Consider the following 10,649-nt stretch of genomic DNA (forward strand, 5'->3'; position numbering starts at 1 on the left):
AAGCGAAGCAGGTCAATAGCTGCTTTCCTATGGCGGAACATTTTCATTTAGCCTGCCCTTTAATTATTTGAAAATCTTGCAACAAAAGACAACCGTCTGCACATCCGCAGAAAAGCCATCCTACGCATAACGCATTTGCATGAAAGAAGGTAATACGCCACTATGTATCACGTAACATCATTACACTTGGGCATGCAAATATCGAGAAAAAAAAAAGACTTATAGTAGCCAATTCAATCCCCTCCTGTCGGTACTATGTCTTTGGGTATCAACGGAATACATATGAGCTAATAGAGATGTCGCGGCTCTACGTAAGAAAGTCATAACTCATGATATTTCCAGCCCCTCCGCATAGTCCTTATAATTGTCCACAATCCACTGACAAAAGCTTTCCCACTGCCTCTTGAAAGTTACAGAAGCTTTCTCTTTGTCCTCGTCCTCGAGACAGCTGTACTCAATGCTCCATTCAATGAGCTGACGCCAGCCGTGCACACTCATGATGGGTGTGCCAACCATGACTTGGTAGAACTCGTGGTTCATATCCGCTCTGCAGTAAAACGTCAGTTTTCCGTTCGCAATCAATCACGGTTGAGTATCACGTACCCGAACAATGCTGGATTGTCTGCGTTGATTGTGCAAGGAATTCCCGCCGCCAATATCTCCGGGTAAGGGTGCTCTTTGACGTTCCGACACAAATGGAGGAGCTCGTTCGAAACCGGACAGATCTCGATGCAGATGTTTTGTTTCTTGAATCTCTCAATGAGCTTGGGATGCTTTGGTAAAGCAAAACCGTGCCCCACGCGCTTAGCATGCAACAACACCGACTCATAGAGATTGGAGTTTTCCGGGTCCTTGGTACCGCCAGTGTCCAAAAGAGTTTCTCCGGCATGGAACATGAATGGAATCTTGATATCCAGCTTCTCGCAGGTTTTGATGAATGACAAAAGCTCGTCACGGTAAAAGCTGATCGGATTTGGCCGGTCCTCGGCACCGACAAGATCGAAACCTAGGGTTGTAAGCAATCAGAACGGCCCGAATTTCATGGAGTTTTTGGACATACCGCAAACCAGCTTGGGGAACTTGAGATGGAGCTTTATACAGTCCTCCAATTCCGATTGCATTTTTGCTTTCGGAATGGACCGAGGCGTACAGTAGATGATCTTAATACCGCAGAAAACCTTGGATTCGTCATTCTGCTCGCTGAGTTCTCTTTGGAACTCATCCATGACCTCTTGAATGATGGTCATTTGACCTTCTAGATCAATCATCCTCAAACCATCATCAGATGGGATGGTTTTGTCCATGAGCATAGGCCGTAGCTCCGCATACATAACACCATTTTCAACCATGTTTTCCATGGCTCTCCTGACATACCAACGGTAAGTGCTTTCATAGTTCAAAAGGCCCTTGAAGCACCTGGTGGCCTGATTGAAGCGGGCCCAAATACTGTAAGATTGTTAGCATGTGCGCATGTTTCACGGTGCATGCAGTATCGACCCACCCATTCACGGTCTGTGATGTACCGTATACTTCCTCCTCTGACAAGATCATCTTCGTCCTGACCCACGCCTCGGCATTCTCGCCGTTGCGTCGATCACTGAATATCCTCTGAAAATTGGTCCATTTCATCCAAGGATTGTTGTCTGTGTTCTTGAAATCTGGCTTGTAATCCTTGGAGAACAAATCGGCCTCTGGATGGGTCGAAGGGAGGACGTTGAAGACAATTTCCGTCTTGTCATAATCTTCGCGCCTCAATAAGGGTACTAGACTTCTTACGAACATTGTATCCATAGATCGCGCACGTTCCAGAAGTTTGTCGACAGGGAGCTCAGCGTTAAAGTGGGCATGTAGATGTGCGCCCTTAGGCATATGCTTGACTATTTCGAAAAGCTGGCTTTCAAGATCAATCCTCTCCTTGTTGGTGAGGAACTGGCCACCCATGTCCCTGGTCGATTCATCCGGGATGGCTTCTGATGCCTTATTACCGAAGAGATTGTCGCGCTCGTGTTCTCGTATCTTCCACACAATGTCGGCAGCAAGTTTCTCAGCTTCGGAAGCGGAAATTTTAGATTTCCTATCCCAAGACTGCGTCTGTTCCTCCCGTAGCAGGTCTTTCCGGTCTTGGTCATAGCCCTCTTGTTGCTGAGAATTGTTGAGGTTCTGCCTCAATTGATCCCCAACCTGGAGCAGTTTCTCATCTTGAGTCATGTGCTCGACGGGCTGCTCATCGGCCTCTGCCGGGGGAGTAGCAGGCAGCTCTTGGTGCTTTGTCCTCTTGCGAGGCGAATCTTCCGACTTTCTAGCATTTGACATCTTGGGGTTTCTGAGATCTTTCTCATTTAGAGCGCCTTTGCTCTCTCTCTTCCGTAGCTTCTCTGTATAAGTCCTGGCGGAGCATTAGATTCTGCACGTGGGGGCTGGGAATCGACGTTGGTGGGGAGCGAGAAAAGGGGAAAACCAACCGAGGCGACAGCACACGCAGCCAGTTTTTCCCTGATCCATGCATATTTGTTTCAGGCTCGGGTTCGTACATGATTGAGTGGTCGATTTGCCGGCCAGTAATCACCTTTCTCTTCGCTCATTCAGATGTGCGCGAAGGCAAGTAACGGAAAACAAAGGTTGCAGCTGGCCGATTGGCAAGACTACGTAAAGGACAGGATTGACAAGGAGCGCCGAGCGTATAAGTAGTGGGCGCGTAAGCACGGGCAAGGCGGAAAAGAGATGACTGTAATTTCCTACGCCCGGCAAGCGAGGAGGCAGAGATGGGATCGATTGGTGCCTCAGGACCGTGACTGTGCTCTACCAGGCTCCAGTCAGCCTTGCGCTCGCATTTTTGCAAAATGGGTAGAGATAAGCAGAGCGGCAACGAGTGACCGACGGGGTTTATATGGGCGAGGCTGACTCTGCTGCGCCTCGTCGCCCCGCAGCTGTGTGACAACGAAAAGGGCGAGGCTGGCGGTCCAGACACCAGCGCAGCGACAGCGCGAGAAGCAGGTGCCGATGATGCAAAGTATAAGAAAAGCGGAAGGCGAGACGGATAGTGAGTGAAATTACGAGAGGCGGGCAACTGGGTGTCAAACACGTCGCGCGTGATCTTGGCCACGTCGGGTGTGCGGTCGCAGGGCGATGCTCAGCCTTGCAGCGGGTGCCTGGAGCCGACGATGCGGGGAAGAAGAAGACGGCCGGAAAAGTACTCACAGATGGCAGTCAGGTCCGCTGCGGCGCGCGTGTCGTGACTTTGGCAAACGCGGCAGACGGGGACCGATGATGTTGCGGAGTCGTTGCTTGGGCTGGACAAGAAAGCGGTCGCCTGGGGTGGCCGCCAGCGCACGTCACGCTCGCAGGCCTTGTTGCCTGTCAGCCGGCGCCTGCCCCACCCGTTGTCGCGCGTCAGTTGGCGCGTCCTGAGTCAACCACAGATGTGCGACCCGCTGCGTCGCCGTCTGCTTCACCGCAAGACGAGCATGTCGCCAAATTTGGATCAGGATGGTGGAGTGCAAAGACGGCGACCGCACGACCCGGCGGCTGAGACCGTGTCGAGCCCAACGATCTCCGCAAACTGCGCCCGCTGACTGGCCGCCAACGAGGCTAAACCCTCCACCACGCCGTGGGGGCTGCGTGCATGCATCCTGCTAGCGCTCAGCCGCCGCAGCTGTTCTGCTTTGCTCCCGCCCTCCTCACCGGCTCCCGTGCCGCAGCAAGAGCCTCACAGCCCGCGTTGCCACGTCCGAGCTCTACTGATCCTTTATATACAGCCGCTGGTAGCTGCCTGGCTGCGCCCATTCCTTCTGCCACTTACCAGCTAGCAGCTGCGCTAAACTCGACCTCATTCTGTTGACACTATGGCCGACAACAACCAGGGCGACGGTGCTTCCGGTAGCTTCTTTAGCACCATTCCTGACTTCTACAGCATCCAGCTTGATATCGTTGGTTTCCTCGCTATCCTCGGCGAGGGTTCCGTGCTAGCCAATGCTCAAGTTTCGACCCTGTCAAAATGGATGTTCGTTCCGCGTCTTCTCCCCGCGCCGCAGGCTTTGCTGCGCCCTTCTCGCCCCTCGAGGCTTGATCCTGCGCTAGGAAGGGTCACCGGCGTCGTGTCCGGCAACGACCGCGATGCTCTAAACCATATCGGCTCCATTGTCCTGTAAGCACTTTCTGCATTCCTCCTCCCCAAGGCTGAACTGACTTTGCGAAGCGATGCCGACTCCCTAAACGAGTTTGATGTCCGCTGCGTCGAGATTGAGCGCAACGACGAGGCTCCCGTGGTCAAGGCTCGTGCCTTTGGCTGGCTCACTGCAAACAACGTTCTCGGTGCCCTCTTCGCCCTGGCCATTCTCGTTCTTGCGGCCATTTGGGAGGATGGCATGGCTCTCATTGCAGTCTGCTGTCTGTCCCTGCTTTCGACTGTTATTGGATTCGGCAACAAGTGGACCTTGAAGCTACCTAAGCGGAGATACACCAAGGGCAAAGTTCCTCGTGGCGATGTCGTCATTCGCCATCCAAAGGGCAGCTTTTTGGTGGTCAGGTGCAGCGAAGACGTCGCTCGTGAGATCTTCTTCGCCCCAGAGAACATCGAGTACCTCATCGAAGACCAGGTCCTGTACCGTCTTCTCGCTCTGGTTGGTTCCATCATGCTTATGGCTGGTGTCATCTGCCTCGCCAACTGCAAAGTCAAGTCCCAAATCTGCTTTGCCGCGGCTTACTTGATCCTGAACGCCTCGTATTGGATTGTTGCCGCCATTCCCGCTCGTGTCCACTGGAACACTTCTGCCTTTATTGTCAGGCCACAGTGCATTGGCGAGGCCAAGGAGAGGACCAAGTTCACAGACAAGAACGATTCCTTCACCCAGGCATTGTTCAAAGCCATCGTCGCTACCAAGGAGACCGACTGGGTCCAGCTCGGTGACGCCGCACCGCGGACTGATGTCTGGAACCAGTGGCTGCGCGAGGCCAAGGAGGCAGCAAGAGGCGCCGGTGTCGATTATGACAAGGAGACCAAGATGACCGTTTATAAGGTCCCTACCGACTTCGATCCCCAGGGCAGGCTGAGAGACCTGCTTAACGATCCCGACTTTAACCAACACATGACGCAGGCCGCTCAGTCATAAGGCCTGCTCACATCGCTCCAAAGACACGGCCGTCTTGCTTTTTGGATATCCTGAAATTGGATTCGTCGATCCGACCTGCTTTATACCCGTCTACACTTCCGCCATATACCATTGACGTTTTTGTCACGACATGAAAAGCGCTTTTTATCCCGCCATTTATCAACGACGAACTCACTCCAACGACGGCATGACCACAATCTGTATTGTCCATCGCACCATCACATTCGGCACTATAGCGTTTACGCATTTTTTTGGAGGGTTATCTATTGCAAATTGTTCATGCTTCTTGATCTTCCTGGCGAATGATTCTTCACAAGCATTGTACATAAAAAGGTGCATGGACGGAGTTTTGCTTTTTTTGGTTTTCATCATTATTATCACTGTACTCGCATGATCCGGTATTTCCTGATACAAAGGTCGACATCGGCATAGTAGTAGAAAATGTCACTTCTGTTGACAAGGTGCGAGTGCGAGCCTGTACAGTACGGAAAATACGCTTCATCGAACCCCTGCCATGTCGTCCTCACCGCTCATCCTGAATCACTCTCGCCTTAGCGCTAGGTGGCTTCGTCAACAGAAAAGTGGAAGAAGAAAAAAAAGCAACAGAACCCACTCTTCCAATCGCTTAAGCAAGATCGCACAGGGGGCCACCATTCTGCCGATTGCCCGCCTTTCCAGCCCCCAATGCGCGGATCTTTGGTGCCGTTGATAGCAGACGCCAACAACACACAGACCGGGAACAACACGAAAGCATGAAATGCGCTTAAACCAAACGGCTCCTACACTGGCACCCGTGCGTCGCGGGACGGCGCGTTCGCTTCCGAACCTGACAGAAGAAGCGACGGCCGGCGCAGGCTATGTTTTAGCGCATTGTCGAAGTGCCATGGCGTTGCTGGACCCTGGCTGAAAACCCACAGAAAAAACAAAGGCAGCTGAACATGATCTACGAACACACGTCCCTGCAGCTTCGATCGGACCGTGAGCGCGGGCGCGATCGTCAAGAGAGACGCCGCACATCCGACCGACGACCACCTTAAGCGCCGTGGATGGACCCTTTTAGACGACAGCTCCGCTTGCAGCGCCCAGTAGCAGAGCAACACAGCGCGTCTCTCGAAGCGACGATCCAGGAGTTGATGAGGTGTGCCACTGTGCCTCCGCCACCTGCGCTTGATGAAACAGTTGCGCTTGAATCCCCCTGGTGATGTGCTGTGCCTCTCGTTCTCTCTCTTCCCAGTCTCTTCCGCATTTCTCGGCGTTTTACTACGCGACAATCACCATCAGCGCCGCTGTGACGCATGATCAAGCTTCGTAAATGGAAACACACCTATGTGCGCGGGGTGGATACCTGGACGCTATAGTAGCGCGAATTATGGATAGATACAGCTGTCCTCAAGCCTAACAACCGATAGTAGAAAAAAAAACGTAAAGAAATGCACAGAAAGAAAATGAATTCCAAATCCCATGAAACCCACTGGAGAAAACAGAATCCACGGTGAAATCTGGCACATGCATGCCGCGACGTCCCGCAATGAGGCTATCACACACGCTATCTAATAAGCTCTCTACTTCCCGCGCCCCTTGCGAACGTTCCACGGGAGGAGCCGCGCGTGCGACTTAGAGTTATCTAGGTAGCAAGTATGCAAGGATATTCCTCGTCCTTTGGTCAAAACACACAGCCACTTCCGCATAACCACAGATCCCTGACCAGCTGGCGGTGGTTCGAGGGGAAGCAAAAGTTGATCTATCAAGAAAGTGATAAGTAGGAACGCGGGCTCGTGTAGCCCCGGGCTGCCATCGATATGCGTTGGATGCAACACTGACGCCAATTGCACGTCTCATGTCCGAACTCGCTCGTTTGATTTTCTCTTCCATTTGCTGGATCATCGTGACATTCTGCGCAATGCTGCATTGAGTTTTCAGCTGGTTGGTTCAGCTCCCTTCTTCTACTGTTGCTGCACACCTGAGGCATGCCACGTATGTGCCTTATGTCCATACCATGCACAAGCGCCCCTCCCAGAACGCAGACAGAGAGGCGCATGTCGTACGAGGCTCATGCAGAAGCAAGGACCGTACCACCTGTAAGTATCCCAGCAGAGCTGAGCGATGAGCCTCCCCATAGCCTTGATCGTGCTCGTGCTCCATAGCAGAATGCCTCGTCCCCCCTTCGGCATACCTGCTGCGCCTCCCTTGCCTTCGTTTGAGTGCTGCTGAGACCCTGTTTACCCCGCTCCTGCCACCAACGGTGGTACGAATAGCACTCTATGAACGGACGTCCGACCGGCATGGCCAAGACGAGAAGCTGGGCAGACGCCAGCCACAAGGTGTATCGCCAGCCATACTTTGATCAGACTGGATGGAGATAATGCCGCAGCTTCGTCGCAAAAAAGCAGTTACGCAGCACCGCCTCTCACAAGACCGCATTCGAACTTATGCGGCAGACGTGCGTCCGAACTCAGGGAGCCTCCTTCCATGCCTGGTCTCTTTGCACCTTCTGCCTGACTGCATCCTTCACCAACGAGTGCAAGTTCTCGTGTTCCTTTCCGTCGACCTCCATCCCCTCCCCATCTTGCTCCGGGGCGCAGCATGTCTTCGCCGCGGCATCGTGCACCTTGTCCCAAGTACCCAGATCGAACTTGCCTTCGCTCTCAGCTACCAACAGCTCACCCTTTGGTGCAAAGGCGAATACATGGAGTGATGCTGCCTGTGCAAGGTCTTTCACCGAGGGATTCGTGATAATGTCGTTTGTCGAGGAGACGGCAAGGAGGGTAGCAGAGAATGTAGTAGAGAGCGGGATGGACGCAGAGACGAGAGCGAGGGCAGAGGCCTGGAGGAGAGCGGGGAGGATGGAAAGGATCTACAATGTAAGTCACCTATTTTTAGTATGCATAAGAGGACCACTCACCGAGGAGCGCGAACGGTCATCAGCGGCGTCGCCCTCGGGGACAGTGAGGACTTGCAGCGTCACTTGGATGAGAGTGCGTGGGTGATTCCGGACAAGGATGATGTGCCGCAGCGTATTGTGGATGAGCGTCTCGAGATGGCGCTCCTTGGGGCCTATGGTCATTCGTTAGAACCATCAACATCCAAGTTACTTTTAGTATAATGCATGCTTACTTCCAACTCCGGAAGCGGGGCGCACATTCACTTCGATGGCTGCTTCTTCAGGCAATTCGTCGCGGCGCTGCACCTCCAGCGGGCCATTGACGGCGCACAGCACCGAATATCCGTTCTGCGAGAAGGTGGCCGAACCATCGGCGCGGCGCAAATCGGACAGAGAAGCTTGGGGGGCAGACATGGTGGTACGGCAGCTCTGTCGTGGAGACGGTGGGATGTTTTTTTGAGAATCCCGAAAGGCGCGTCGCGCTGCTGCTTCCCCAGAAATTCTGGTCGGCATTTGGTCAGCGCCGATCCGAAGATGACCCGGCGCCGCTTCCATGGCCGAGGCTTCCTGCCGAGGGCATGTGCGGTGCCATAGCTCTCACATCCACAGCTGCGGTAGATCACTTCCTGCCGAGTTTCCTTGCTCGACGTGCACGCATTACTGCAGACTACCGATTGAGAAACAAAGGGTGACACATCGATAATTCCCATGGCGTCCAGGTCCAGCCAAACGCCCGTCAAGCGCCTGCTGGTCGAACTCCAGTCTTACCAGAGCGACCCGAACGATGCGCTGCAGCGCCTGGGCCCTGTAAACGATGACGAGTTGACGCACTGGCAAGCCGTGATGAAGGGCGTATCGGGGACGCCCTACGAAAGTATGGTTCCTCTCTCACATCTTGCCCGAAGCCGGACTGACAGCTTCCGTTGGACAGACGGCCGCTGGCTTCTCGACATCCGCATCCCGTCGACATACCCGCTCGCGGCGCCCGAGGTCAAGTTCGTGACGCCCATCTGCCATCCGAATGTGCATTTCAAGACGGGCGAGATCTGCCTCGACACGCTCAAGGCCGCGTGGAGCCCGGCCTTCACCATCTCCACTACCATGACCTCGGTACACCAGCTCCTCACCTCCGCCGAGCCCGACTCGCCGCTCAACATCGATATTGCCCAGCTGTTGCGCCAAGGAGACATGGTGGGGTACGACAGTTTGATACGGTTCTATACCGAGACGGAGAGGTATGAGGGCAGGTAGTCGAGAATGGGGCGTTGGTGTTTTGCGATAGACCGCAGTGCTAGTTTGCGAACAGGGTATTGTCGCCGAGGATTGTGCGGCCGCTATCACCCGTGGCACGTGTCACGCTGGTATTCGAATGAGCGTTGCTTCTCATGGCGTTTTGGGAGTGCTGGGAGCCATCTATTTACTACTTGTATTTATTGGAGATGTAAAGAGACTCAATTTTCCACACGGGTATTATGGATTACTCGTCCATCCCAAGGCCATTTTGAGGCCGACAACAAAGACCAAGCCGGCTCATGACATTAAACAAAAGGCCGCATTTGCTCATGACATTTGGCCAACTTTCAAACCCCTCGCCCCCAAACTCCGAACAGTTGACGGCGGAATCCCGCCGTGTTATCAGCCCCGTAACGTATCGTAAGAACAAGCCATTTCGTGATTCGATGCTAACGGATTTCGATAGTCCATTGGTTCCGCCGGACGCCTGGAGCCAGAGGTCCTCCTCTCATGATAGTTCCTCGCAGTGATTTCCTCGGGCCAATGCTGTCGGCGGATATCCTCCTCTCGTAATGCGTGATGGTTGGTGGTACCGGTTGCTGTGCGACGTCACACGAGTGCCTGCGGATGGTGGGCAGAAGTGGCGGTGCAGCATGAACATTCAAGCTTGAGATGTGGAAAGGCGGCGGTGCAGCAGGGTCCTGGCTTTGGAAGAGGAAAAAGCTCGGGTTGGAAAAGTCCTCTCTGAACGGTGTGCCCGGCGGTGAAGGAGGATGCGTGAGCTTCTCAGGCACCGGGACAGGTTGCGGGTGCGGTTGAGGTTGCCTTCGGCGGCGCAAATAGAGTAGCAGGAGACAGAAGACAGCGGCCAACGACAGGGCTATTGTTCTCCATAGGGGTGTGGTCGCGGCTTGCATTTGTGCAAGGAGATGGTCAGGAATGAGTGAGGGCAGGGGAGGCATGGCTCGTGGCTGGAGGGTATCAGGTGTTTTCAACCAAGCAAAAGGCCAAGGTCCTGCTGCACTCAGACTTATAGCAAGTGAGCAGGATGGCTAATAAGCGCTAGGATGCACCCACGCCGGCCATGAGCGACTTCGTACAACGGCCACATTGTGGCCGGGGGGAAGTGCGAAGGCGCACAGCACGTCAAGGATGCGTCGCGGGTGGCTCTCTTGCGCGGAAGTGAAACTAGGGCGGGGGCATTTGGTGGCCCTCTACGCGGGCGTAGCGAGCGGTGACGGCGTAGGCGCATATGGAGCGGGAGGTCTCAAGCTGGAGACAGCTCAGGAATGGACGTGTGGCCATGGTTGAGCATGGTTGAAGCTTGCGGGGCGGGCAGACATGGCCGCGGCCGGGCCTGGAGCTCAGCTGGGACAGAGCGGCGGGCCATGTCATGTTCGGGCATGGCAGGGGGAGCGTGACCGCGA

General features: G+C 54.3%; 4 protein-coding genes across 4 annotated transcripts; 2 read left to right on the plus strand and 2 right to left on the minus strand.

The window, feature by feature from the left end:
- Nucleotides 1–327: 327 nt before the first annotated feature.
- Nucleotides 328–2,533, minus strand: LTHEOB_9760 (Adenosine deaminase; the record flags this gene model as incomplete). The annotated part of the gene is made up of 5 exons (XM_035519383.1): nt 328–547; nt 604–1,006; nt 1,061–1,446; nt 1,502–2,386; nt 2,463–2,533. 5 exons carry the CDS (start codon nt 2,531–2,533, stop codon nt 328–330), a joined length of 1,965 nt encoding a protein of 654 aa, XP_035368649.1.
- A 1,309-nt stretch (nt 2,534–3,842) lies between these two features.
- On the plus strand, nt 3,843–5,108 carry LTHEOB_9761 (uncharacterized protein; the record flags this gene model as incomplete). The annotated part of the gene is made up of 2 exons (XM_035519384.1): nt 3,843–4,144; nt 4,196–5,108. 2 exons carry the CDS (start codon nt 3,843–3,845, stop codon nt 5,106–5,108), a joined length of 1,215 nt encoding a protein of 404 aa, XP_035368650.1.
- A 2,452-nt stretch (nt 5,109–7,560) lies between these two features.
- LTHEOB_9762 (Exosome complex subunit Rrp46) lies at nt 7,561–8,403 on the minus strand (the record flags this gene model as incomplete). The annotated part of the gene is made up of 3 exons (XM_035519385.1): nt 7,561–7,962; nt 8,011–8,162; nt 8,223–8,403. 3 exons carry the CDS (start codon nt 8,401–8,403, stop codon nt 7,561–7,563), a joined length of 735 nt encoding a protein of 244 aa, XP_035368651.1.
- A 294-nt stretch (nt 8,404–8,697) lies between these two features.
- Nucleotides 8,698–9,240, plus strand: LTHEOB_9763 (Ubiquitin-conjugating enzyme; the record flags this gene model as incomplete). The annotated part of the gene is made up of 2 exons (XM_035519386.1): nt 8,698–8,863; nt 8,921–9,240. The coding sequence occupies 2 exons, from the start codon at nt 8,698–8,700 to the stop codon at nt 9,238–9,240; spliced, it is 486 nt and encodes a 161-aa protein (XP_035368652.1).
- Between the last annotated feature and the right edge of the window lie 1,409 nt (nt 9,241–10,649).

The sequence above is a fragment of the Lasiodiplodia theobromae genome (assembly GCF_012971845.1).
Source record: "Lasiodiplodia theobromae strain AM2As chromosome Unknown scaffold_33, whole genome shotgun sequence".
NCBI lineage: Eukaryota > Fungi > Ascomycota > Dothideomycetes > Botryosphaeriales > Botryosphaeriaceae > Lasiodiplodia > Lasiodiplodia theobromae.